Source organism: Pholcus phalangioides, unplaced genomic scaffold (assembly GCF_987345545.1).
Source record: "Pholcus phalangioides strain wild (caught in Gottingen) unplaced genomic scaffold, Ppha-v1.0 ptg000015l_1, whole genome shotgun sequence".
NCBI lineage: Eukaryota > Metazoa > Arthropoda > Arachnida > Araneae > Pholcidae > Pholcus > Pholcus phalangioides.
The window spans coordinates 86518922-86542650 of NW_028301608.1; the positions used below are offsets into that span (position 1 = coordinate 86518922).

A 23729-nucleotide genomic window follows, 5' to 3' on the forward strand; every position below is an offset into this window, starting at 1 on the left:
TTAAGTAACCAGTCATCATATACAGGGTGATCAAAACTCAAAGTACAAATTTTTAGGAGAGATAGAAAACACAAAAACTGCGCAGAATCACATACGAATGTATGGCCAGAAACCCCAACCTGATCAGCTGGAAGATAAACGAAAATGCAGAAATGGCAAGCCAATAATAATGGGTGGAATAAGCTCTATTTAGCAATACTTTATATGAGAGCAGTAAGTGCACTAGTTGAGTTTCATATAACAAGTGCTCAAAGTTCTTACCATCCACAGTTATGCACAAAAAAAATTTTTGGTACATTCCTATGTGATTCTGTTTTGTTTTTTATGCCTCCCTAAAAGTTTGTATGGCGAGTTTTGAATCACCCTGCATATATAAAGTTTGGAATTTTGTCAAGAATGGGTTTGATGCAAAATAAATCTTTCAGAAATATAATTTATTATACAAAGAATTTATTTCTTTTTTTACAGGTGTATATGTTCATGGTCTGTTCCTTGATGGTGCAAGGTGGGATGAAAATACATGGCTTCTTGGTGAATCACTCCCCAAAGTCCTATATGAAGCATTGCCTGTGGTAAGCTGATACATAAACAAATACATCTTCCGTAAATTATAATTATGTGATCAATGCAAGCCATCAACTTCAAAGAATGAGAATTAGGGAAATTTTTTCCTGCAAATCTGAATTCTATACACAAACAAATATGAAAAGCAGGACTTGACAAAAAAGGCCTGAGTCGCAGTGGTAAGGTGCTTGCCTTCTACTATGAAGGTTGCCATAAGGTCCATGGGTTTGAATCCAGCCAAAAGAACATTAGAAAAGTTCTTTAACGATTGAGCCTGGGGCGACCACTGGCGCCTTCATTTCCCACCCAACTGCCATATGGCAATATATGACGAGTTGTGTGCGGTAAAGTAGTAGGGTTTGACAAATCCAAGGTGCCAGGATGCAGTAGCAACTGGAAAATCTGTATTGGCACCTAAAATTTTCCAAATGTGATTGCTGAATCAAAGTCACAGGAGATAACACAAATTTCATTAAAGTGTAGGGTAGGGGGGCCCAAGTATCACCTACATTCTTAATATCGCACACCATGGTTGCTTCTTTACGACTGCTGTAGCTGGTGGCCTCAACCAAAACTACGAAGCTTTCCCCTCAATAATTGTTTGTGGAAGCTAGATTCACCTACATTGTTTTTTCATTACATTGTTTACATTATGTATGATGAGTTAATAAACATGTTTCATTACTTTTAATGTATAAAGAAAGTATAATCATAACATAAATTAAACTTTATTTCAACTCATTTTAGACATAGGCTATATTAAGGAAAGAGGATTCATTGGCTTTGTAATGTAATAGTCTTGTGGGTGTTCACCCGGCAAGTGAGAGGCCATGGTTCTGATTTCCCGCAAGGCCAGTTGAATTTTCTTTCTTGGATTTGCATTTGCATCAGCCAGCTGTTGAAACCTTCATAGTAATATTTGAGAGTGACATCACCTTCGGATAAGAGACTACTACAACTAAACCATACATGTACCTCGTCCATATTTCTCTGCGGAACCTCTAATGAATTGGTACATGTTAGAATGTATGTGTAGGGAAACCTGACGTGAAGTTTGCTTCTGTGTAATACTTGTTATGTGTAGTGCTGCCATCTGTCACCAGTTTTTTCTAACTATGAGTGAAGTGTAATGATTGAATAATTGTGTCATGGTGGCGAGACTTTTCAATGGGAAGATTGGCTCGCATTTGCGTCTCGAAGTTGGGAACCACAGGAAACCAACTTCAGCCGACCACCACTACGGCGACGGTGGGATTTAAACCCTGATCCTCGCGATGCGAGTCCGTCACTATGACCACTCAACCACCGCAGCGGCCCTTCGGATAAGCTGAAAGACCCCATTTGTCAACACTTATCAAGATTGCAAGATGCAATGGATATGTACTTTCCATCTTTTTCCACTGAGAATCATGACTGCATTGTCTCTCACCATTTGATTTCACAGACAATGCGGAGGAAATAAATTTCACTGCTTGCAAATGAGATGAATTTATTGATCTTTGTGCCAGTTCCACACTCAAAGGTAAGTTCACCACGAGTAAGGCATCTGTGGCTGCTTTTTTGGCTTGAACTGAGAGTAATCTAATGAAGTGAGTGAATGACAACACACTTTTGCTCCTTTCAAAATATCTGAGCAAGTCTTCTCTGCTAAGAAATAGACTGCTACTACTCAACCCTACATGCAGCTTATACACGTTCCTCTATGGAACCTCTAACAAATTGGTACATGCCGGAATGTGTGTGTATCAGTTTTGAATCTGAGGGGAAGTTTGTTTCTGTGTAATGCTGCCATCTGTCAAGAAATAGACCACAAGACTTTGAGGACAATTTGCATGTTTCGTTACCAACTGTAAGGCCTGATGTGAAGTACCTGTGCTCCAAGCATCAATCACGTTTCATATTAATGATTAATCGAACAAAACTATTGATGTATTTTTATTCAGTGATTCTTTTTGTAACTGCATTCTGTATTCAAGGAAGGGTGCCCCAAGTTTTTAATGTTATTCCCGAGGGTGCCGCAAACTTCAAAAGGTTAGGAAACGCTGGCCTAGACACAATAGAATAGAACAATTTTTCCAGAAATTGCTCGTGAATTAGTCCTCTAATTAAAATAATGGCTTAAATGGGTACTCTTACCCTACATCTTATTAATATTAGAAAGAGGTTCCCAGAAAAATAAAAAAATATTTAGGGCCGTTTTTTTTCTTGAGTAAACACCATGCTTGACTTCCAAAAAATTTTGGTCCACACGTAAATATTTTTGTGAATTGTGAAACTTTGTTCGTTGGTGTCTTCTTAATAAAAATCCCTTTCATCAAAGCAAATGAAAATACAAAATGTCCTAATGCATTTCTACACCAATCGGTGTCATCTTCAGAGAAAAAAATATTTAACTAGTAGTCACACTGACCGAGTTTCCCACTTGGGTTGAATACCAAATCTTAACGCTCGGCGGAAAAAGTATGTCTGTTCACTTCAAACATCGTGGTCAGAGTGAAGCTGTGAGCCTGCGTGAGATACCAATGCAGCATCCTGATTATACACTTGCGGAATAGTGCTATCCGATCTTATTTGAATTTTCTTAGAATTCCCGCTCAAAATGAATTTAAGCCACGGTGTTGTGATCGGGGATGTAGCTTTATTATCGTTTACTAGTGTATTTTTGAAGGCCCGAATATGTGTGCCTTTGTAGAAATCTAAATCAACTGTGGACTTTTGCTTCTTGAAATTTGAATCTGAGTTTTTCACTATGGCCCTCTTGCCAACAGTGAGTGGCGATGGTCATTTTTCACATTCTTAAAACAGCAAGTGTGTTCATTTAATCTTGCTTTTATGGGTCTCCTTGTCTGTCCTACAAGAGGACAATCACCACATGGAATGCAATAAAATGCCCCATTGTTTATTCTGTGGTATAGCATCTTTAGGAGGCATGAAACCAGTTTTTTTTATTGCCCTCTTGGTTATATAGGACAGACAAGGAGACCCATAAAAGCAAGATTAAATGAACACGCTCGCTGTGTTAAGAATCAGGAATGAGGATAATCGACCATCGCTGCTCACTGTTGGCAAGAGGGCCATAGATTCAAATTTCAAGAAGCGAGAGTTTTTCACAGTGCAAGTTGACAGTTGATTTAGATTTCTATGAAGGCACATATATATATATTCGGGCCTTCAAAAACGATAATAAATCTACACCCCCTCCCCAATTGCACACCATGGCTTAAATTCATTTTGAGTGGGGGAATTCTAAAAAAATTTGAATAGACCAATCAGCACTATTCCGCAAGCAGCCACTCAGGACGCTGCATTAGTATCTCGCGCAGGCTCACAGCTTCATTTTGACCACAATGTTTGAAGTGAACAGACATACTTTTTCCGCTGAGCAACCGAGCATTAAGATTTGGTATTCAACGCAAGTGGGAAACTCGGTCAGCTTGACTAGTGGTTAAATATTTTTAGATTAGGACTTTTTGTATTTTCCTTATTTGTTGGTGTTTTCTTAATATTCTTGGGCGAAGTTGGTCAACTCTTTTAAAGGGATTTTTACCCTTTTGAAAAAAACGTGGCATGGTGCTAGCCATCGCCAATTACTGCAAAATTGCAAATCATTGCTGAACAGTATATAAGAAAATTAGTCATTATTATAATCAACAAAAAAAATCTCCATTTGACTTGAAATCAGGACATTAGACCTAACAGGACTTACGGTCATGTTAGATACAATTAATCTTGCCGATTCGACTGTTGTAACCAGAACTAATGCTGGCTGTTTTGGTAAATAACGCATGTTAGACCAGGGTATGCCAGATTACTGGTAGTCATTGATATCAACTTATTTGCACGAACATGTGACATCTTTTAATGTCTAAAAAACGCCAGATTTCTTGATGGACCACATTAACACAGAGCCAGATTATCTAGAGTGAGCATCTTCAACCTGTTGCTTGCGAGCACCACGATGCTCCCTGAAGCACCCAGAGTGCTTGCAAACACTTTATAATTTGTACAAGGAATTTAATTTCTTTTTTGTGATTAAACACAATGGGGACAATTCATATTATGTATGGCACTTTATTTCGGGGGGGGGGGGGAATTTGCAATGGGAAACACTTTTTCCTCCGATAAATTTTCGGGAACAATTCCCCCCTCAAAAAATATTTGAAAGAAAAATCAAATTTTGATTGTCTAAAGAATCTGGAGTCTATAACATGGAGTAAAAGATTGGCCGCTATGTTAGTGTCATCTGATTTTTTTTCAATGCATGCAATTTCTGTTCACAGGTATGGTTGAAGCCAATAAAACGAGATGATTTGGTGCCAAAGCCAAGCTACCTTTGTCCAGTTTACAAGACTAGTGAACGAAGAGGTGTACTTAGCACAACAGGACATTCCACAAACTTTGTTATAGCTATGCGCATACCGAGTGACAAGCCCGAAACACATTGGATCTGTAGAGGTGTTGCCCTTCTCTGCCAGCTTGACACATGAACAACATTGTTATTTTTAATCTCATTTGACACTAAATTACCTCATTGAATTTTTTATGTATTTCTAGTCTTGTTAGTTTTCCCATCAAGTATTTATTTTTGGTAACAAAGAAAACAATGCTAGTCAAATATTAGAAAAAAATATGTTTATGCATAATAGTTTCAAACAAAAAAAACTGCATTGACATGTTTTTTAATAAAAAGTTTATCAAACATCATTTATGTTATCAAAGCTACCAAGTAGCTATATTTTAGCTTCTTTTTCATCAAATTACCGATATTTGCTTTGATTTTCCCAATTTTGACATTAATATGATAGTAAATGTTTTTACAACCCTTAAACTACACAAATAGCCAGAAACATACATGCAAGAGAAACAGCCCCTTTTTCTCCACAATGCAAATCAATTGCTTGTGCAATTCAGCAGCCACCTAAACTTTAAACTTGTCAATGAGCACTGGGAACAGAATAGAGCTCATACAAAATTTCCATGTTAAAAAAACTATCTTAACGCATGCTACAAATAAGATTTACAATAACCTTCTGCAACAGATGGAAAGTGAAGTTAATGAACTAAAATGTTTACGGATTTCTCCCCCTTTCATTTGACAACGAAATATATAGCTTATTTCCAATATTTGATGAGAATTTGGTAAATTTTTAAACAGTTATCAGATATGTGTGTGTTGTTTTAACTTGTGAATAATTTATTACTTAAAATCATTTTCTAGAGAACAGAATCAAACCTATTTGGTAAAAGTTACACGTATAAATTTTGATATTCAAACCCAATCAGAATGACACTTATTTGCAAAGGCACATACATACATACATATATTTCTTTTACAATATGTTCAATATACAATAACATCCTATGTATGGCGCAATGCTATCTTCCAGTTTCAAAGATTTTGCAGGTACAATCATCCGAGCATGTCAAAATTTTATGGCCGTCACTGAAATCATGAAAAATGAAAACAAAGTCAGTGTGTAAATAACTGGGGGGGGGGGGGCAGGCAATAAATACCCCCCCCCCCCTTTTAGATATTATGGTATATTCTCCCCTTATGACAGAAACATGAAAGTGCAAATTCCAAATCTTGGGAAATGACGTTTGAATGCCATTTTTCTAAAATGTTTTACAAATACACCACCACATCCAAAAATATGGATGTCATATATTTCAGAAATACAGCAACCCAATTAAAAATTCAATTAACAAAAATTATAAACAATATATACACATGATATATGTATATGTTTTTGTAGCATGTTTCTTAAGGGAAGGTGCGTGTTTCTGTTTACCCAAATAAACCCAAAAAGTGAAAAATTGCACATTCATTTGTCTTTGGCATACAGGGCGTGATATACATATACAAATATAGTAATCAGAAAAAAAAGGATATTTTAAGAACAGAATTCAAATAGGAATATTTATTAAAACAAATTTAAAAAATGGTAACACCTACCTTGATAATACAAAGTCTAGAATAGCATCTGTATGTCCACCCCATAAGTTCTCTATTTGACCAGTGCGTCCATCAATGAGCCTTATAACCCCATCAATGCCTGCTGTATATACCATGGCTCCAGAAGAATCACATATCAGCTTGGTGATACCAGACTGGAATTTAAGAAAATTATCAATCAAAAAATGGACAGTAGATACATGAAAGGTACAACTGGATTTCAAAATTAATAAGAATTCATTCATATTAGAGCTAGCAACCTCATCACAGTTTTAAATTGAATTAATTGAAGTTGACTAAAACTCAGATAAATTGAAAAAATCTTGACCAGGGAAACAATATGTATTGCTTCCATTATTTTCTTCATTCATGAACTCGAATGAGCCACACAATGGCTCTGAATTGATCATTTATAACCTATTCTAAACAAAAGAGGATTAGATGATCAAAGCTTCGAGCTGAAGTTATGTGATGAAATGGTTTTTAATTATGTATATAAACTCAATGTCCAACAGTCAAGTATAATATTTCTATGTATGAAACTGAAGTTTGGCAAGCACACAAAATTTCTACAAAACTCTTTAGTGAGAAAACACAAATTTTTTCTATAACAAGATTCACAAATGACAATTTAGACTAGGGCGCCTTCAACCCATGGCTGGTGGGCCATGTCATTTTAGTGGTCTGCCAAGGCACCAATTAGTGAAAAATGAAATCAGTATTCCATTATCTGAAACTGATTGAAATGAATAAGAATTACTGACACATTCCTTCTATTGTGCAAACAATAGGTAAATCTGAGGAAATATCAAATCTTGACCAGAATTCTCACTGACTAGTTATCACTTTGATGCAATAAGAGAGTTAGAGAATTTAATTACAGGAAAGCAATAAGAGAAAATTTTCCGAATTATATCAAATTTGTTTTATTGATAGTGGTCGAGGGGAAAACCTTGGAATAACTTTGTTGAGGAGAGAGAATTTATAGTATTACAAGTTTGTTTTTTTTTAACGTAAGACTTGGACAAAACTGAGTTAGCAAGCTCTAAATTTGCAAATAATTAACTATTGGTGATTTTAATTTATTTATACATAGGCTATATTTGATTTTTCAAAATAAATTCACGAATTTTATAACCATAATTTTTCATTGCATAGGTCACAGAGAGGGGGGGGGGGAGGGCAGTTGCCCAACTGTAGTGATTCACCCTTCCAATCAAATGTGACCCGCGTAACTTCACGAATCTATTGGTCTATAGAATACTAACCTCCTGTTCACATTGTAAACGGCGGACTTGCGTAGGGATATCCCAGATAGCTAAGCTTCCACATACTGTGCCAGTAGCTACCAGTGGATGACTGAAATAAGCATGATGGCGTTAATACAAGAAAATTTCTACTGAAAATCACTGCAGTAATAACCAATTTATTGAATAAATTAATATATTTAAGTATTATATTCTACATCTAACTGGTATTACTCACCTAGAGAAAAACGAAACACTTTCTACAGACCTATGCTCGATATCTTCCGGTTCGCAACGTAGAGTGCATAGAACCTGAATTAATAGAGTTTAAAAAATTAGTAACTTTTAATTTAATGTGAAACCCATTGTAACAAACGAAAACTAAACCACTGCATTTTGTATGTCTTGTTAATGTGTCTTTTTCTTATCTTAAAATCAGAAATATGTTTAATTTTGAGTTTTTTTCTTCTAAATATAACAGACTCTATAATTTGGCTGTGTGCTGGCTCCCCCAGTCCAGTAATCCATCATTTTTAGGCTGGCTTGCTTCGTCAGTAAGGAAGGGGCATGCCCCAGAATTCCTACTTTGATATGAAAGCCTAAGCAGAAATTATGGAGTACCTATGTAACTAAGGTTGAAGATGTTTCATTGGTCATAATATAGGCTGCTCAAATTTTGAGACCCAAAAAATCTTGGGACCCTGAGTAAATACCTCACTCACTTATGCAGAAATCAGGCCCTGAGAGTGTCTATGCACAAGTTTTCATACACAAATAGGTTTTTTCCAACTGCCTTCCAGTAGTCTGATTTTTGTAATTTGACACAATTCTGGTCAGATAGGTTACTGATTAGTGAGTCCACTGCAGAGGTCTTCAACCTTTTTCTTAGTCGTGAGCACTGCGTTTACCCATTATCAAAAGAAGATCACCCTTGCGGCAAGTTTAGCATATGAATGTATAAAATCAAGTTGATTTCAATCTTTGAATATGATAGAATTTAATTTTAACGTTGATCAAGTGTTCACGAGCATGAAATCGGACACAAGCATTGAGCACTCTGAGAACTTTAGGGAGCACCACTATGCTCGCGAGCAATAAGTTGAAGATAGTGGTCTACTGTACACTCATGGGACAACACTGAATGGTTGGCCAAAGAGTAGTCACACAAAGCTAGGATTTGCACCCAGACCTGAACAAAGATTTATCCACATGGCTGCTATGTATTAATCTTTTCAGGGGTAATTCCAATAATCTTTGAAATTATATGTTCAAAATTTTGACAATAAAAATTCACCCGAACAAAATATTTCTATCACTGATATTTAAAAGAAATAAAGCACAAATAGCAATGCATACTTTTCCATCAGTAGATTTTAACAATTTAGCTGTTCCATCTGTAGATCCACTAATGATTAAATTATTTTCATGATGGCAATCTATTGCTGTGACAGGTCCCTTGTGGCCCATCTGACCTAAAAACCAAAACTTTTTTGTAAAATTTATTTCCTCACATGAACATGCAACATTATATTAAAAAAATTCTTCACAAAAAAAAATAAAAATCTGCGGTTTAGGTCATTTTGACCCTTTCATGATAAAAACTAATTGTTCTCTACTGCGACCCTGAACAAACTATTTCTAGATAGTATTTTTATCTAGAAATATTACCAAATATAACCATGAGAAATGGTTATTATTAAATTGGTAGAACTACCAATTTAATAATAAAAAATTTTGAGTTTTATAATTTGTGTGTCAAAATAACCCAATGATTTGATTAAACCCTTACATAAATATGTCAAAAAGATTTATTGATTAGAGAGAATAAGACCAAACATTTCACTTATTTGATACTTATATTAATATAAGTAAAGTTAGGTATTCAATAGAATATTATGTAATTTATTACTTGCATTAGCAAGGAATTAAAAAAGTAATATTTTCTCGAATTCACCTGTAATAGCATGAATGACTTCTCCAGTTTTCAAGTCCATTACGCAAATTCCGCCATCTTCATACCCAACAACTGACCTTAACCCTGTAGAAACAAAAAGTATTATGTCAAAAACTTTATAGTATGAATTGAAAAAAAATTTCAGTAAAATTCAGAGCAATGAAAGTAATGTCAGCAAATGTTTCCAAGAGCCTGCAATATCATTTCTTGGAGAGGATATTGGAATGTACAAGTAAAACCAGTGACAGCTTATGACAGTAGGAGGAAAGAATTTCTGATAGGGGAAGAGGTAGAATGAATTCAGAAGACTGTTTTGAGTCATTGAACTTATCTAATGACTAGAAATAATTTCTAGGGTAATTACCCTTCACGGAGCCTACACTTGGCTGCAAATGAAGTATTTAACCCTCTATGGTTCACACCCCATAAAAAATGTATTGCAAATTAATAATTCAAAAACGGGTGTAAATAGTCGATATATTCTTAATTGAAACAACACATCAACAGCAATTTAATCGATTAGAATAGACTTTTTAATTAGCTAAAATGGTTAATTAAGGGTAAAAATATAAAGTTTGCCTTGATTTTAATGTTAACTATAAACAGATAAATCTTACTCAGCAAAGTTAATAGTTTTTATCTAGTTTTTAATTTTATTTGTTGCCTTAAAATATTTGATTCTCTTAATTTGTTGTGATTTTATAAATCCCCAAACATATAAAATTTCAGCAGCTCTAAAAAAATAACACCAACAAGAAATCAACCCCCTTTTACTTAAAAAGTACAGCAACACCTTAGCTAATGAAGATAATTCGTTCCAGAATAATGTTTGTTAGCCAAAATCTTTGTTAGTCGAAACACAATTTCCCATAAAAAAAGGAAAATTGTTTAAGCCATTCCAAAAACAGCCCAAAAATTAGAGATAAGTTTAAACTAATGAGCGAGTGCTATAAAAAAGACAAGACTGATTGGAGGCTGAAAAGAATAGCTTTTCCCTTAGTTTATCCAAAAGTGGATAAACTAAAATTTACAGGAAGATGAGATACTGAAGATCTCTTTATTTTGTACTATGTACATAACCACACCATGTCGTGTTGATGCAATCCGGTCCAGTTTGTAGGTGCCCCTATCCACTTGTGATTTAGTCAGCTCGTTTCTGTGTCTGATACATACATCAATTTTTCCCGCCTCAACTATGTTTTGAAGAATTGACTTTTGGCCAGCTAGATCGAAACAATATCCCCCCCATGTGTGCAGTTATGTAAAATTTCTTGAGAATGTTTGCCATCCATGTGAACGAAACATTGAAAAATAAAAACTTTATCACGTCAACCTGAAAACGATGAATTTTGCCGTAATAAGTAATGATTGCCAAGTCAGCATCAAATAAGTTTAGTGATTTGTGAACTCACCATCTGGCATGACAGCACCACAACTACAAGGAGAGTAGAAATGCTGAAATGTTTTTGTTTCACCACTGGGAATGCGCCACATCCAACAACTTCCGTTACTGGCCCCAGCGAAGAGGACATTACTTGCATGATGCCACTGTAACAGCTGCCGAATACAATAAAAGAAATTATGGTTCAATACCATGCTGACTATAATGATTTTTTGAATTGTAATTAATGATAATTAGAATGTTCAAAAATTTTAAAATACAGGATGTGTACACATGAAAGCATTAAAAAATTTTAATTAAAGCAATATTAGGGATATGGTTAATGTTATAAGACAAGTGTTGCTCAAACCTTTTTTCAGTTTTGCTTGCTACTGCAAGACAGCAGTAGTTGTCTTGCAGTTGGCAATATGGAACCAAACAGCACAAAAGTGTTGATTCTTTTTATTTTGGTGGTGGTGGGTTAGTCCAGGTCGGTAATGATACTCGCCTAACATACCAAAGGATGGTTTAGAGGTGTTGCGAGTTTGACCGACACCCGACATGTCCTTGTAAGGAACTTTCCTGACGCTGAGGTGCAACCAAAACTGAAACATGACCACAGGAAAAGATTACTACCACAAGGAGTCCCGCACCATGGGGTTAGTGCACTAACCTCGATGTTCATATAAAAAAGGTGAAATGCTTAATTTTTCCTCATTCAAAATTGACAATAAATTGTAGGTCTCAGTGTAATTAGCCTTCGTGCAGAAAACGACTGTGGTGGGACAAAAATTTTATATTTTATGAACAGACTGCTACAGGTCCTGTTAAAAATTGGCTCATGCCATAGTTAGAGACAAACAGTATATACACCATCTATTAACAGGATAAAATTTACTCTCTACCATCCCACCTAAAATTAAGAGGCTACCAATGCCACTACTTCAGTGCCTCATGCCATGGTGCATGAAAAAAAAGGAATGCAAGGTCGTGTTTCCAGTAGTGTAGATGGAAGAGACCAGGTGACTTTTCTTTCAGCGTTCACCTTGGCATAATATCTAGAAAATATGTTTCCAGGATAAAGTTTGCACCCTATTTTCATCACAATATTTGTGAATTTTTTTAGCACTCCATGTAAAAAAATAGATCAGTTGTGTTGGAAAAGATTATCAACCAACTGCTGTTATGGTTTCCATGCTCTACAAATTGCTCAAAAAAAAATAAATAAAAAGTAATTTTTCAATGAAAAAATGAAATTTTGTGATCATGTCAATTAAATGTGCAAGTAAAATAAGTACATTGCATTTTTTAGTTTTAAAAGAAAGAATATGGTAGGAATATTTCTTTACATCAATGATCAAGGCAGTACCAAAAGGTATTTGTTATATTTTGTGATGAAAATTGATAACCTTCAAGTCCTCCATCAGGTCGAATCTCCATGCAACCGACTGATCTTGTACATTCCACACTTGCACTAAACCACTCATGTCTGCAGCAGCGAGGTATTTTGAGTCATGGTTGAATCCCACGCAGAATATCGAGTCCTTGAATCCTATAAAAGAGGAAGCAGACGCAAGAGTTACAAGCTGTTGAAGTGTTATAAGAAGTTATTCATATAAGCTCAATAACAAGCACTGTACTTTTAGATCAGTGGTTTTCAAAGCCAAAAAGAAAATATTCAATTTTTATAACAACCCCCCCCCCCCCCCCCCCATCACAATTTACTTGAGCTTGGAACATTATTTTACTGATCTGAACCGTGAGGCCATTGAAATATGCTATGCTAATAAACAAAGCCTTACCACTTTTTCCAGAGGGTACAATAAGTTTTTTTACCTAGTGTTCAATGAACTGATACATGACATGCATGCCATGTAAAAGAATGTGTTAGCTGAAATTGTATTGTTCATTTTGAAGCACTACAGTCATTCTATGTGTTTTGAATGATCTCAAACTGTTACTACACCAACCTTGATTGATCAAAGTTTGTTTGTGCTATGACCTTATACAACTTTCTAAAATTGTATATTATTGGTGCCTGTTGCACTTTGGTTTTTGTCTTGATTTTTTTGACTTGCATAAAATATGCATTTAATGTATATAAGGAACTCCCTGATGTGTGGGTTTTGGGCTTGAAATTTAGATAAAGTTTTCTAAGATATTTTTTAGTTCATGATATACAAAATAAGATGTTTTTTATTCATCATAGAAACCATTAAATTTCTCACTCTAATTTGATACATCACACACATAATTTAATTTGTTTGTTGGAATTGTGTGTGTAATTTGTAATATATATAGCACTATCATTGTATAAGGACCTCCAGTTTTGGCAAAAGGGGGGTTCTACACGTTAAAATACAGTAATTCTCAAAACGGTACACTATGTGTAATCTTTGACATCTCAATAAATTCTGGGTTTGCAAGAGATGCTCTGGGGGCCCAAAGTGCTTATGTTGCTTATGACAGAGCTTGGGTATCTTACAGTTTCTCCTGTTATTAAACCATGCATGCACCCAGTGAAAATTCTAAAACCACTTCTAATATTTTTAGACAAAGTATTGTGCATATTTTTATATGCGTGAAAAATGTATTAAATGTATTACCTGTGCATTCCATGACAGTTTCACCAGAGGTGACATTCCAAAGAAATGCTTTGTCATCCTGTCCACCTGATGCCGCAAACTGCATGTGTCTATCCATTGCACAACAAAAGACTGGTCCTAAAGAAATTACAAATAATAATAATTAGAGCCCGGAAGTTCAGACAAAATGCCATAAATGGCTATTTTCAAACACTTTTGTAAAGACACCTTTTTTAAAAAAAAAATTCCTGCCATAAATGCCTATTTTAACATTGTTTTAAGTTTGTGGATTTTGGAGGCCATATATTCTGCACAACTCGAACGTTTTGAGCACGGAGAGCTTCAAAAGACTTGATCCTTTAAAAGTCTCTAACTCTTAGTATTAATTATTATCAGAAAGTATTCCACCCATCCAGTCCCATTTCAATAAAAGTAATAAGTGCCCGAGTGATAGACAACTTGGTGTTGCCCTACATTAACTTTGTTTTGGCTGGATAGTGTTAGACATAAATGTATGTTACAGATGAATGAGAGGAGCTGAGAAAAATTAGAAGTTTGTTTCTTCTCATAATATATCTTGCTCATGAATTGGAAAACATTGTATATGTATAGCTGACTGATCACTAGCTCAAGAGATCATCAGTAGACATCTTGGCTCAGTCAGGAGTTTAAAGGACTCTGATTCTGAAGCTTATTTTATTTTTACACCACAAATGCACTGCAAACAAGCTTTCTTTCAAACCGAGCACAACTCAGGTCTATGGCCATGGGCAATTTACTACCTAGTGAATTGTGCTGGATGCGTAAGTGTGTGTACCTAACAGTCTGAGTGCGTATCTGGTGTTGTGTATAAAATTCAATTTCTGATTCCAAAATACGAATAAGAACTGCTGGTCAGAATGGCTTGAAAATTTGTATGAATCCATTGCATGAAGCAATGGAATTTTCTTTGGCAAAAAAAAAACAAACTAAAATGTATAAGTAGATGATGCTGCACGTGGCCAGCGGTATAATCTATTTTGCACAATCATATCATTTTGGCACTTTAACAGCATCAGTGTGAATAGCAGGTCTGGACCAGATGCCAGTGATTAGAAAATCGATTTTGGCACCTAAAATTTTATATGAATCAATGCTAAAATAAATTAAGTGTATGAGACAATTTTTTTTATTTATTTCGTAATAATGTGCTTTCCAACATGAAAATGGGTCACAAAGTCCCGGAAAAGTAAAAAAAAAAACCAACAAAACACTACTCAGGACTGTTTTTCTTGGGGAAAAACATACTTTGCTCAGAATGAATTTGGCTGGCGCCTAAATATTTTTTTGATTTTTCAAGCCCCGGTGGATAACACAACTTTTATCAAGATGCACATTGGAGCATCAGCAAAGAAGCTGCTGAAAAACCATTTCAACAATAACATGACACTTGGCTGCCATGTTCACCTGACACATGAAAGCTATTTGCAACCTTTGGCTTTGGGGATACCCCCAAAATGTTATGTGCAGTGGTCAGATTGCAAACTTTGGGGAATTGAAAGCACATCCACATTACCATCGCATAGGCCTACTCTGATTCTGTTGTTGAACAAGCATGTTTGTTCTCCCACCTCACAGCCAGAACACGGTGGACAACATATTTAACATTTGTGTAAATTATATATATTTTTTAATTATTACACGATCATCTTGTATTCCCAAGAGATCTTTATTATCTGTCCAGGGAATTAGAGTGGTTGTTTGTTTAAATGACTTAATTTTTGTGATGTTTCAATGGATTATGAAATTGTGCCATGCTAATTCCATTACCATTTTGCCTTGACTGGCTATCATATCCACTCTGCGAGCAAGTTTCCCATGTGCTGGATGAGTACAACGTCGTCTATTTTACATTTTTAAGTATTTTTTCCCTTTCACCATAAAAAATTCCATTGCTTCAGGAACATTCATGCAAAATTTTCAAGTGATTCTGACCAGTGGTTTTTGTTTTACAGTGGTTTAAAATCAGAACTTTACTTATAACCACCTTGTTTATCGCAAATCATCAAATCATTGCCAATTAGTCTGCATTAATTATGCTTCATTAAACACATTGTATTTGCCTAGTTTTTCATCATAGTTTTTGCAAAACAGTGTCCTAATTAAGCTTATTGAAAGCAACTAGCGAAAGCATCTTTATTATAAGGTTAATAAACTCTCAAACACAAAATATTTCCAAAGTTATAAAATAATTAAATTACACAATTTTTATTAAAATGTAAGAAATACTTAAAGATTAATTAACATGGGAATTTTGTTTACAATAATAAAAACATTTTATTTTTGATAATTATTAGAGGTTTTAATGATCTTTCAGAAATTTTAATGCAAATGCTATTAAAACCAAAAAACCCATTTTTTTCACCAACCCAAGAAAAAGTTTGAATACCCATTTTATGAATGCCAAACCATCAACCATCTTTTATTTTGTTTTATATTTTTTTGATAATTTTTGACAAATAATCATCTTCAGAAAAAATAGCCATAGGATCGATACAAAGTGGGGTCATGTAGGCAGGTACAGCCAGAACCTCCAAGAGATAGAAGGCCTCCACACTCAGCTTGTGACGTCAGTAAGCAGTCTATTTTCCCTCAGAATATTCAGGGGGAAAAAATTCCCTGCTCGTGCCAGTATCACGGTTGTGAGGAAAAGAAATGATCGGGTTCAGAATTGGTGATTTCTATACTCCACATCCAATCACTACGCAGTATTTGTGAGCCAATCAGGAAGATTCTATGCCAAAATAAGAAGAAACGAAATAGGATGCTGTGTTGCAATGGCAAACTTGCTAGGTAGTCTGAATGACGTTTATGGCAAACAGTGCAGAGGCCTTCTAACTCTAGGAGATGACGATACAGCTGCCGCCGCCCCCCCCCCCTCCTCTACAAAAAAAAAGTATATTAACACAGGACTGGACAAATCCCATGCGCCAGACCACCGTGGCGACTAAAAAATTGATATTGGCCAATAAAATTTTCTCAGTGTAGGTACTAAATTGTAGGGTTAAGAGCAGCACAAAATTTTTTGTAACTTATAGCAGCGTATCTGGCAACATAAAAGGTTACTATGCCCTGAAAGAGTGAAAAAAAACATTATTTTGGGCCTTTTCTCAGGTAAAATTAGTTTGGCACCTAAAAAATTGTTCTGGCACTTTAGATTTTTTGGAGATTAGTTCAACCCTGCATTAGAGTCATAGACAGGGCAAAATCATCCCCTTTTCCTGTTTCTTTTTCACACCTTCACCCCATCTGCTCATGAGCTATGATCTGATTGAACATATTCGGATGACTGTAGACTGCTGCTCTACAATATAACACAATAGCTTCTGTGCTGTCATGTGGGCATCGTACGGGACTCTCATTGAGAGGATCCAGGTTTGAATCCCACTGACATAGTGGTGGTCGACTGAAGTGGGTTTTTTGTGGTTTCCTAACTTTAAGGCATGAATGTGAGCCAGTCTTCTATTTAAAGAAGTCTGGCAGACCTACAGCACTATACTGATATAACACGAAAATTCACACATTTACCGCCTTTACTTAAAAATGTGGGAGATAGATGGAAGCAAGAACACGAAACAAGCGCAATTCTGGCAATATAAATATATTAGGGCCACATATGCACCCAGAACACACATTCCGGCCCGTACCAATTCATTAGAAATTCTGTATAGAAATTTGTGTATGGTTAAGTAACAGTGGTATGACAGTTAATTCAGGTAGATAATACAAAATTCACAAAAGCTCTGTTCTTTCTAAACTGCAGTCAGCACGTGAAATAAACCATAGGTTTATGTGTGGCATATTGCCATTCTGCAAACTAAAAAATAGGTACGCGTGCTTAAAATAAAAATTAGAGGGAACATCACTTACAAGTGGAAAGCACAAAAAAATAACAAAACTAACCAGAGTGACCTGAAAAAGTTATCAGGGCTTCATCAAAATTTCCCGTTACCTCTTCTACTTCTCCTATCTCATCATCCATAATGATCTCGATATCATCTATAATAAAAATAACAAACATAAAATTTACACCTGATAATGATTAAAACGCATTGACAAAAACACAAGTGAAGTTTGTTAAAAAAATGGGAAGATGAAGCGCAGGTTAATTTGTTTATATTACTGTATTGTATTTTTTCAAGAGAGCGGAGGCTTCATTTTGAAATCCCAGCTTACATCAACTCACAGGACGGTAAGACAATCATAGGTTTGTTTGTGCCGTGGATGCAAGTTCCTGCAGTCAGTGGCATCTTAACAGATATGACTACAGGAGCCAGGAATAAGATCCAGAGTCAAACTATTGCCCCAAATTATTAAAAGGTTTTTCATAACGTCATACGTTTATTGGGTGCATGGCAGAAGACTAAGTGGAAGTGATGTAATGTGCATGCACGCTACTCAATAACTGCTAACTAATTTTAGGTATGGGAAATGCAGCAAAGCTCATACAGACTGGTATAAGCAGTCAAATATGAGATGCAACAGCCTTCAAAACAAATATGTGCCATCTTTCTTAGGTTGCTATCATTTGCAAGTTTTTAACCCTATCATCATTCTCTCATCTCAAAGATTCAACTAATGCTTTCAGCACCAAATCCCTAGCATCTGTGAAGAGGCCCAGTCAATTGATATGCCACATTGAAAAAGATGATGATGGGTACTAGAATCCCATGATGAAGGTTGTACTGAGTGAAAAGGAAAGTTCAGAGGGGATCTATTCTGATTGATGGAATGAAAATCATAAATAGGGATATAGTCCAAGGAAAGAAAATATAATGCCCTGACACAAATATAACAAATTTAGCTACACGAATATGATATAAAAAATTTAGTTACTTCATTGAAAATGTTTAGACTCTTTGAAAAACCCTTTTCTGGGAAAGAAAGCAAAAAATCTTAACTTTCTGCAATTCATAACCGAGCGGTATATCACAAAAGGAGTCATATTAATGGAAAAGAAATACTTCCCTATCCCTTTGGCCGGGTGTGCAGAAAATCGCCATGTGACTGAGAGAAACGTAGCCTAGAGATGGGAGTGTGTGTGTGTGTGTATATATATATATATATATATATATATATATATAAGTGAGATCGCTGTATTCTCGGTGTTTCATTATTACACATTTCATGCAATATATGTGCACATTAATTTCACCTTTATTGAAATAATTTTGCACGTAAAGTAACAATGATTCACAGAACAAACAATTATCTATGTCAAAGCTAATGTTTTGGGTTGCTTTAAGTTACATAAATTTCAATTGGGGATTCAAGGAAACAGTGAAAACTGTTCTAGAGTGATAACTCAGCTAACAAACGTCTCAGCTTCACAAATTTTTTTTCTAGCGAAGATTTTAGTGATTTTTCTGCCTCGGAAAACAAATACATTTTCAACTTATGAACATTTTCATTGATATTGATGCATACATTGACTGAACACAGCCACCACGTTGTGAGCTGAAAGTTTGTGCCTTCTTCCCCCAAAAATCATCAAAATTATTGTCATTTGAGCCCTATCAGTTGTCTATGTCTACCTAGGAATCTTTTTCCAGATGTACTCCTACTGTTTCTTTCTAATAGTTTATGAACTATTCCATGTAAAACGAAAGATTCAGCCAATAGAAAATGCATTAAAAAGTCCATATTTTCAGAGCATGTGTGTTTGTTCAGCACAAGACTGTTAGTATGAAACTGAACAGTCTGGACATTATAGAAGCTTATATTTTCCATCTGCATGCACCAGACACCGAAATGAGCTGACCAAATCACAAATTGATTGTCACCTACAAACTTGATTGGGTTGTGTCAAGACGAGCTTCAGTCTACTGAAGTTGGTGATAACCATAAAGCAGGTGTTGATTGTGTACAAGATCTTCAGTATCTCATCTCCCTGTAAATTCTCATTTATCCAGTTCTGAAGCTGTTAATTTCAACCTTCAGTCAGTTTGTCTTTTGTCAGTGCTCTTAGGTGTTTTAAAAACTTATCTTTAAATTTTGGACAGTACATGGAACAAATTGAACAATTTTCCATAGAAACCTATGGGAAATCATGTTTCAGATAATGAAGATTTGGGATTATGAATGTGATTCCAGAACAAATTATCTTTGATGATTAAAATACATGAATTGTTAATGGGTAATGTTTGTGGCACACATCAATTTATACATCGATAAGCATTTCTAAAATGAAAACTACTATTTTTATTGTAGAAATTACATGTACACTCACCGAAGCTTCCTGGTCCATCATCAGAAAAAGCATCATCATCAGGAGGTGGAGTATCGGAAGGCATAATATTCAGGCTACAAAGGAAAACACAAAAAATTTTAAGAAGCGAGAATTCTCTTCACAGTATAATTTTGCTTTAGGGTGACAACAGAGAACAATGAAATTACTTCCATAAAGAAAGGAGGAGAAAAATCTTTTTTTTTTAACTCGGAATTTTGAAACCCAGAGTATGTTCTACCGGGGTTGGCAAACTGGGGAAAAAAAAGGCACCAAGGTGAATGTGTCGGAGAAGCAACTTGTTATGTGTGCATTGGATCATCCTGTATTTCACATGACAGACAAATGGGTGGCATGGAGTTTAGATATCTTTCAGAAAATCATCAAATGTGGCACCTTGGTTGTATTTGTTTATTTTCTATGACTGGATTGTACTGTCTTGTTTGTCTACTAGAGCTTTAAACCTGCTGGTGAAATAATATTAACAACGGTGTTGTTGTAATAATAACTAACATTTATTGATTCACAAATATTCTAATACAACTGTATTGCGGTAGGCTGCTACATTTCTCATCCGTTTTGAAATATGATATATATTCAGGGGTGAGGAATCATGACAAAATAGCGAAATCACATCTATGGTTGTAGCCCTAGCAATTCTACCAGGTTCCCTCTTTTACGCCTAATTTACATATTCGCATGCAGGTATGCTAGCAATTGGACGAAATGTTTGCACTGTTGAACTTTGTGTCATTTCACTTTCATTGCACGGTGCTGCTGCTACACATTCTGCTCACAGTCACGTTTAAGCACACTGATTTTTTTCCAAATTGTTTTTTAAGGTGCAAAATTACTTTTGCTTGGTCAAGGCTTTGCTACTACTTCAAACCCGGGGGAATTAATTTTTCAGGTAAATTTCATTTCACATTTTTGTGACTTTTATAACTGGATAGTACTGGTGTGTGTGTGTGCACACCATCTCATTTGATTCCATGGATATAAAGCAAGTGTGGATGCCCTTTAGATTATTCTGATATATATAATGTGGATTGTTACTGTGCAGTGAAGATAGGAAGATGAAAACGACGAAAAAAACCAGGTGAGCAGTAAAAAAAAACTTTTCTATTTCCCTCCCTACGTTAAGCATCAGGTTGTAACCCTGAGGTCTTGGAGCCCAATGAGGGTAACTAAACTCCATTTTAACTTAGATATTTTCATTTCAGTTTTGGGAGTGCAGAAAGCCACCTTCAGTTGTGGATGGCAGCAGGCGGATCCAGACAGGGCAGCAACTAGATACTTTATCACCTGGAGCAAGCTGGAATTTTGGCACCCCTTCCATGTTGAAGCAGTTAAAGGGCGATTTCGGCACCCAGTCTGGTCCTTGCCTGAGTCACCAGGCCCACCTGCTCTTCCCCCCCCCCCAGTTGTCGATCCAGATGAGTGGGTCAGAGAAGCAACTTATTGCATAAGTGCATAGGATCATCCCATATTTTGCCTGACAAACTTCTCGCATATTGTATGGCTCTTTGGAGGGGTGATCGAAGCCTTCCCTGAAACGGCACTCGCATGACACCAAAAGTTTATTCTACATAAGGCGGATAGTTATACAAGCATGTCACCGGCTTGCCGTATCTTTTGAAAATAAAACAAACAATTATCCACATCATTAGCACGAGGGGTTTTTGGGGGGAACACAATGTTAAGAGCATGTGATCTATACACATTAACTGGTGGTATGTATACTTTACAGATATTCTCATGATTTTGTCCCAACATGGAATTGCCATTATTTATGTCCACGGATACTCCACAATAACATAACATCAAAGATTTGATTGAATGCGGGGCTTTAGCTCCAGATGAGGTCTCCCATGATCATGTTCAATAACGTTCGGGGGGGAAGTCTGGGATGTGATTGAGAATTTGGGGACCCCAAAATTATGAGGGGAACACGGACAATTGCCCCACTTGCCCGTGAGGAAATCAAGCCCGGTTTTAATGGCTTTAACCTAAACAGCATTGACTCATACTTAAAATGTTACCTGTATCTCACACACTAAAAACTAGGAAAAGTCATTGAAACGCGTCTCGCGATTGCGTTTAACAAACGGTCGGTTCGTAAAGTTATTAGAAGCGTTGAATGCGTTTAAATTTCAGTAAAATGTGATGAGAAATTTCAACGCAACGACAAGAAATCGACAACAAACATCGAGTCTTACCTCCGTGTATGAAACCATAAACCAAACCAAACAAAATTTCAAGACACGTTTGTCGTATCGATTATTTGTAATGTCATCGATGACTTCAAATTTTCGTTACGGTGATTAAAATAGCTGACTATATTTTATCAGTAAAAACGAGGGATGAATACGGGACATCGCAAGTTTTCGACGAAACGAAATTTATCACAAACTAAAAAACTGGGTTTTCCTAGGAACAGGTTTTCTGTGTCTCACGCAACGTGAATCACCCAGCGCGACACAGAGTAGCTGATGCCAAGGCCATATACTACAGTCGAATGCCGTTATAACGAACGCCAAGAGACCGGAGGAATCACTTCGTTAAAACGAAATTTCGTTATAAAGGAATTCCAGGCTACTTAGCATTGTTCCTATGTAAACTTATTTGGGGGAATTAGAAAAGGTTCGTTAAAACGAGATTTTCGCTATAACTGTATTCATTAAAACGGGATTCGACTGTATATATAACATAGTCGCCCTGATCTGATGCGCCACGCTAGGAAAAAACAAACGCGTTGCGTAATTATGTAACACGTTTCTTCCGGCGCGAAATGGTCTAATTCGGTTCACGCTGCGCAAAGAACCTACTCCAAGGGAAACCCGGCTTAAGGAGTTAGTGAAGGGTTGCTACATATCGCAATGAATTAATTTGTATTTCACGGCGATAAAACATTGAATTTGATAAATACACAAGATAAATGTTTATTAATTTGTAAAATGTTAATTTGTAAATTTTTAAAATGTTATATTCATTGTTGTGGTTGTGATATCTCGTGCTATTTCATGAGTTAATAAAAATTTCATGGTGGGGGGGGGGGAGAGTTCTTTTCTGCAGTCTGTTATCAATAAATGAATGAATTAAAAACAATTCTCTGGTTTGTTCATAGATGATAGCCCTTTGTTTCCTGAAATTTTTATTTTTAATTGTGCTGTCATCTATTGATCGAAAGATCAACTGCTGGGTGAATTAAACACATGGAACCCGTGCTCACATCTATTGGTGGCTTAAAGAACTACTGCAGTTTCTCAAAACGCTGATAGATGGCAGTATATTAGTTTCTATAAAAAAAAAATTCTCAAGTATTGTAAGAAATTTGAATTTTTGGTGCAAACCCCCCCATGTGTGCCATATGAGTGCCATCAGGTTTTTTTTTAATTAAAATTGTCTGATTTATCATATATATTGGTCTGAATCATTGATCCAATGCATGGTCCCCCACAAGGGTGAAGGCGACAGGGCTTCAGCCCTTGGGCCCGACACGATTTTTTCATTATTTTTTTATTAAAAAATTCATAATAAATGGGGCCGTGAAAGTCTGGTCTGGGAGTGGCCGCAAAAGATCCCAGCCTAGAGGTGCTGCTTCAGGATGCGGAGGTGATGATCCAATATTGGATATAAACATTATATATATAATGTTCATGTGAAAGAGCAATTTTGTAGGCAACGTGTTTAAAATCACCAATTTTCATAGTTGCGACGAGATTGGGGTGGGTAGGATGGACCATGGCCTCACACGTGCTGTAGCAGTCCCTGGGC

At 35.9% G+C, this 23729-nt stretch overlaps 2 protein-coding genes across 5 annotated transcripts in view; one reads left to right on the forward strand and one right to left on the reverse strand.

Annotated features, from left to right (window-relative positions):
• Positions 1-5051, forward strand: part of Dhc36C (Dynein heavy chain at 36C) — a 102710-nt gene extending 97659 nt beyond the window's left edge. The window contains exons 67-68 of the mRNA XM_089242306.1: positions 469-572; positions 4845-5051. Coding sequence (XP_089098432.1) covers positions 469-572; positions 4845-5051 — 311 coding nt within the window. The remainder of the gene's footprint in view (positions 1-468; positions 573-4844) is intronic.
• Positions 431-22223, reverse strand: LOC149076940 (angio-associated migratory cell protein). Of its 4 annotated transcripts, none has more exons than XR_016194128.1 (13): positions 22172-22223; positions 19956-20029; positions 17630-17725; positions 13709-13825; positions 12512-12654; positions 11134-11278; positions 9722-9805; positions 9124-9239; positions 8006-8079; positions 7789-7879; positions 6521-6675; positions 5884-6007; positions 431-551 (listed from the first exon to the last, which is right to left on the reverse strand). XR_016194128.1 is itself a non-coding variant. In XM_089244663.1 (12 exons), the coding sequence occupies exons 2-12, from the start codon at positions 20017-20019 to the stop codon at positions 5941-5943; spliced, it is 1152 nt and encodes a 383-aa protein (XP_089100789.1). In that variant the 5' UTR covers positions 20020-20029; positions 22172-22223; the 3' UTR covers positions 4623-5940. The 4 variants fall into 4 exon arrangements, 2 of the variants coding, with proteins under 2 accessions (XP_089100789.1, XP_089100790.1); XR_016194127.1 differs by having other exon boundaries at positions 431-577; XM_089244663.1 differs by lacking the exon at positions 431-551 and having other exon boundaries at positions 4623-6007.
• Positions 22224-23729: the final 1506 nt, after the last annotated feature.

Bases quoted from the DNA above. Each gene is read 5' to 3' on its own strand.
- LOC149076940 (XM_089244663.1), bottom strand. From the start codon at position 20,019: ATGCCTTCCGATACTCCACCTCCTGATGATGATGCTTTTTCTGATGAT. The intron at 11,279-12,511 runs GTTATCAATTTT...TGTATTCGGCAG, and splicing joins ACCTGATGGAGGACTTGAAG to CTGTTACAGTGGCATCATGC. The intron at 6,008-6,520 runs GTAGGTGTTACC...TCATGATTTCAG, and splicing joins CTAGACTTTGTATTATCAAG to TGACGGCCATAAAATTTTGA.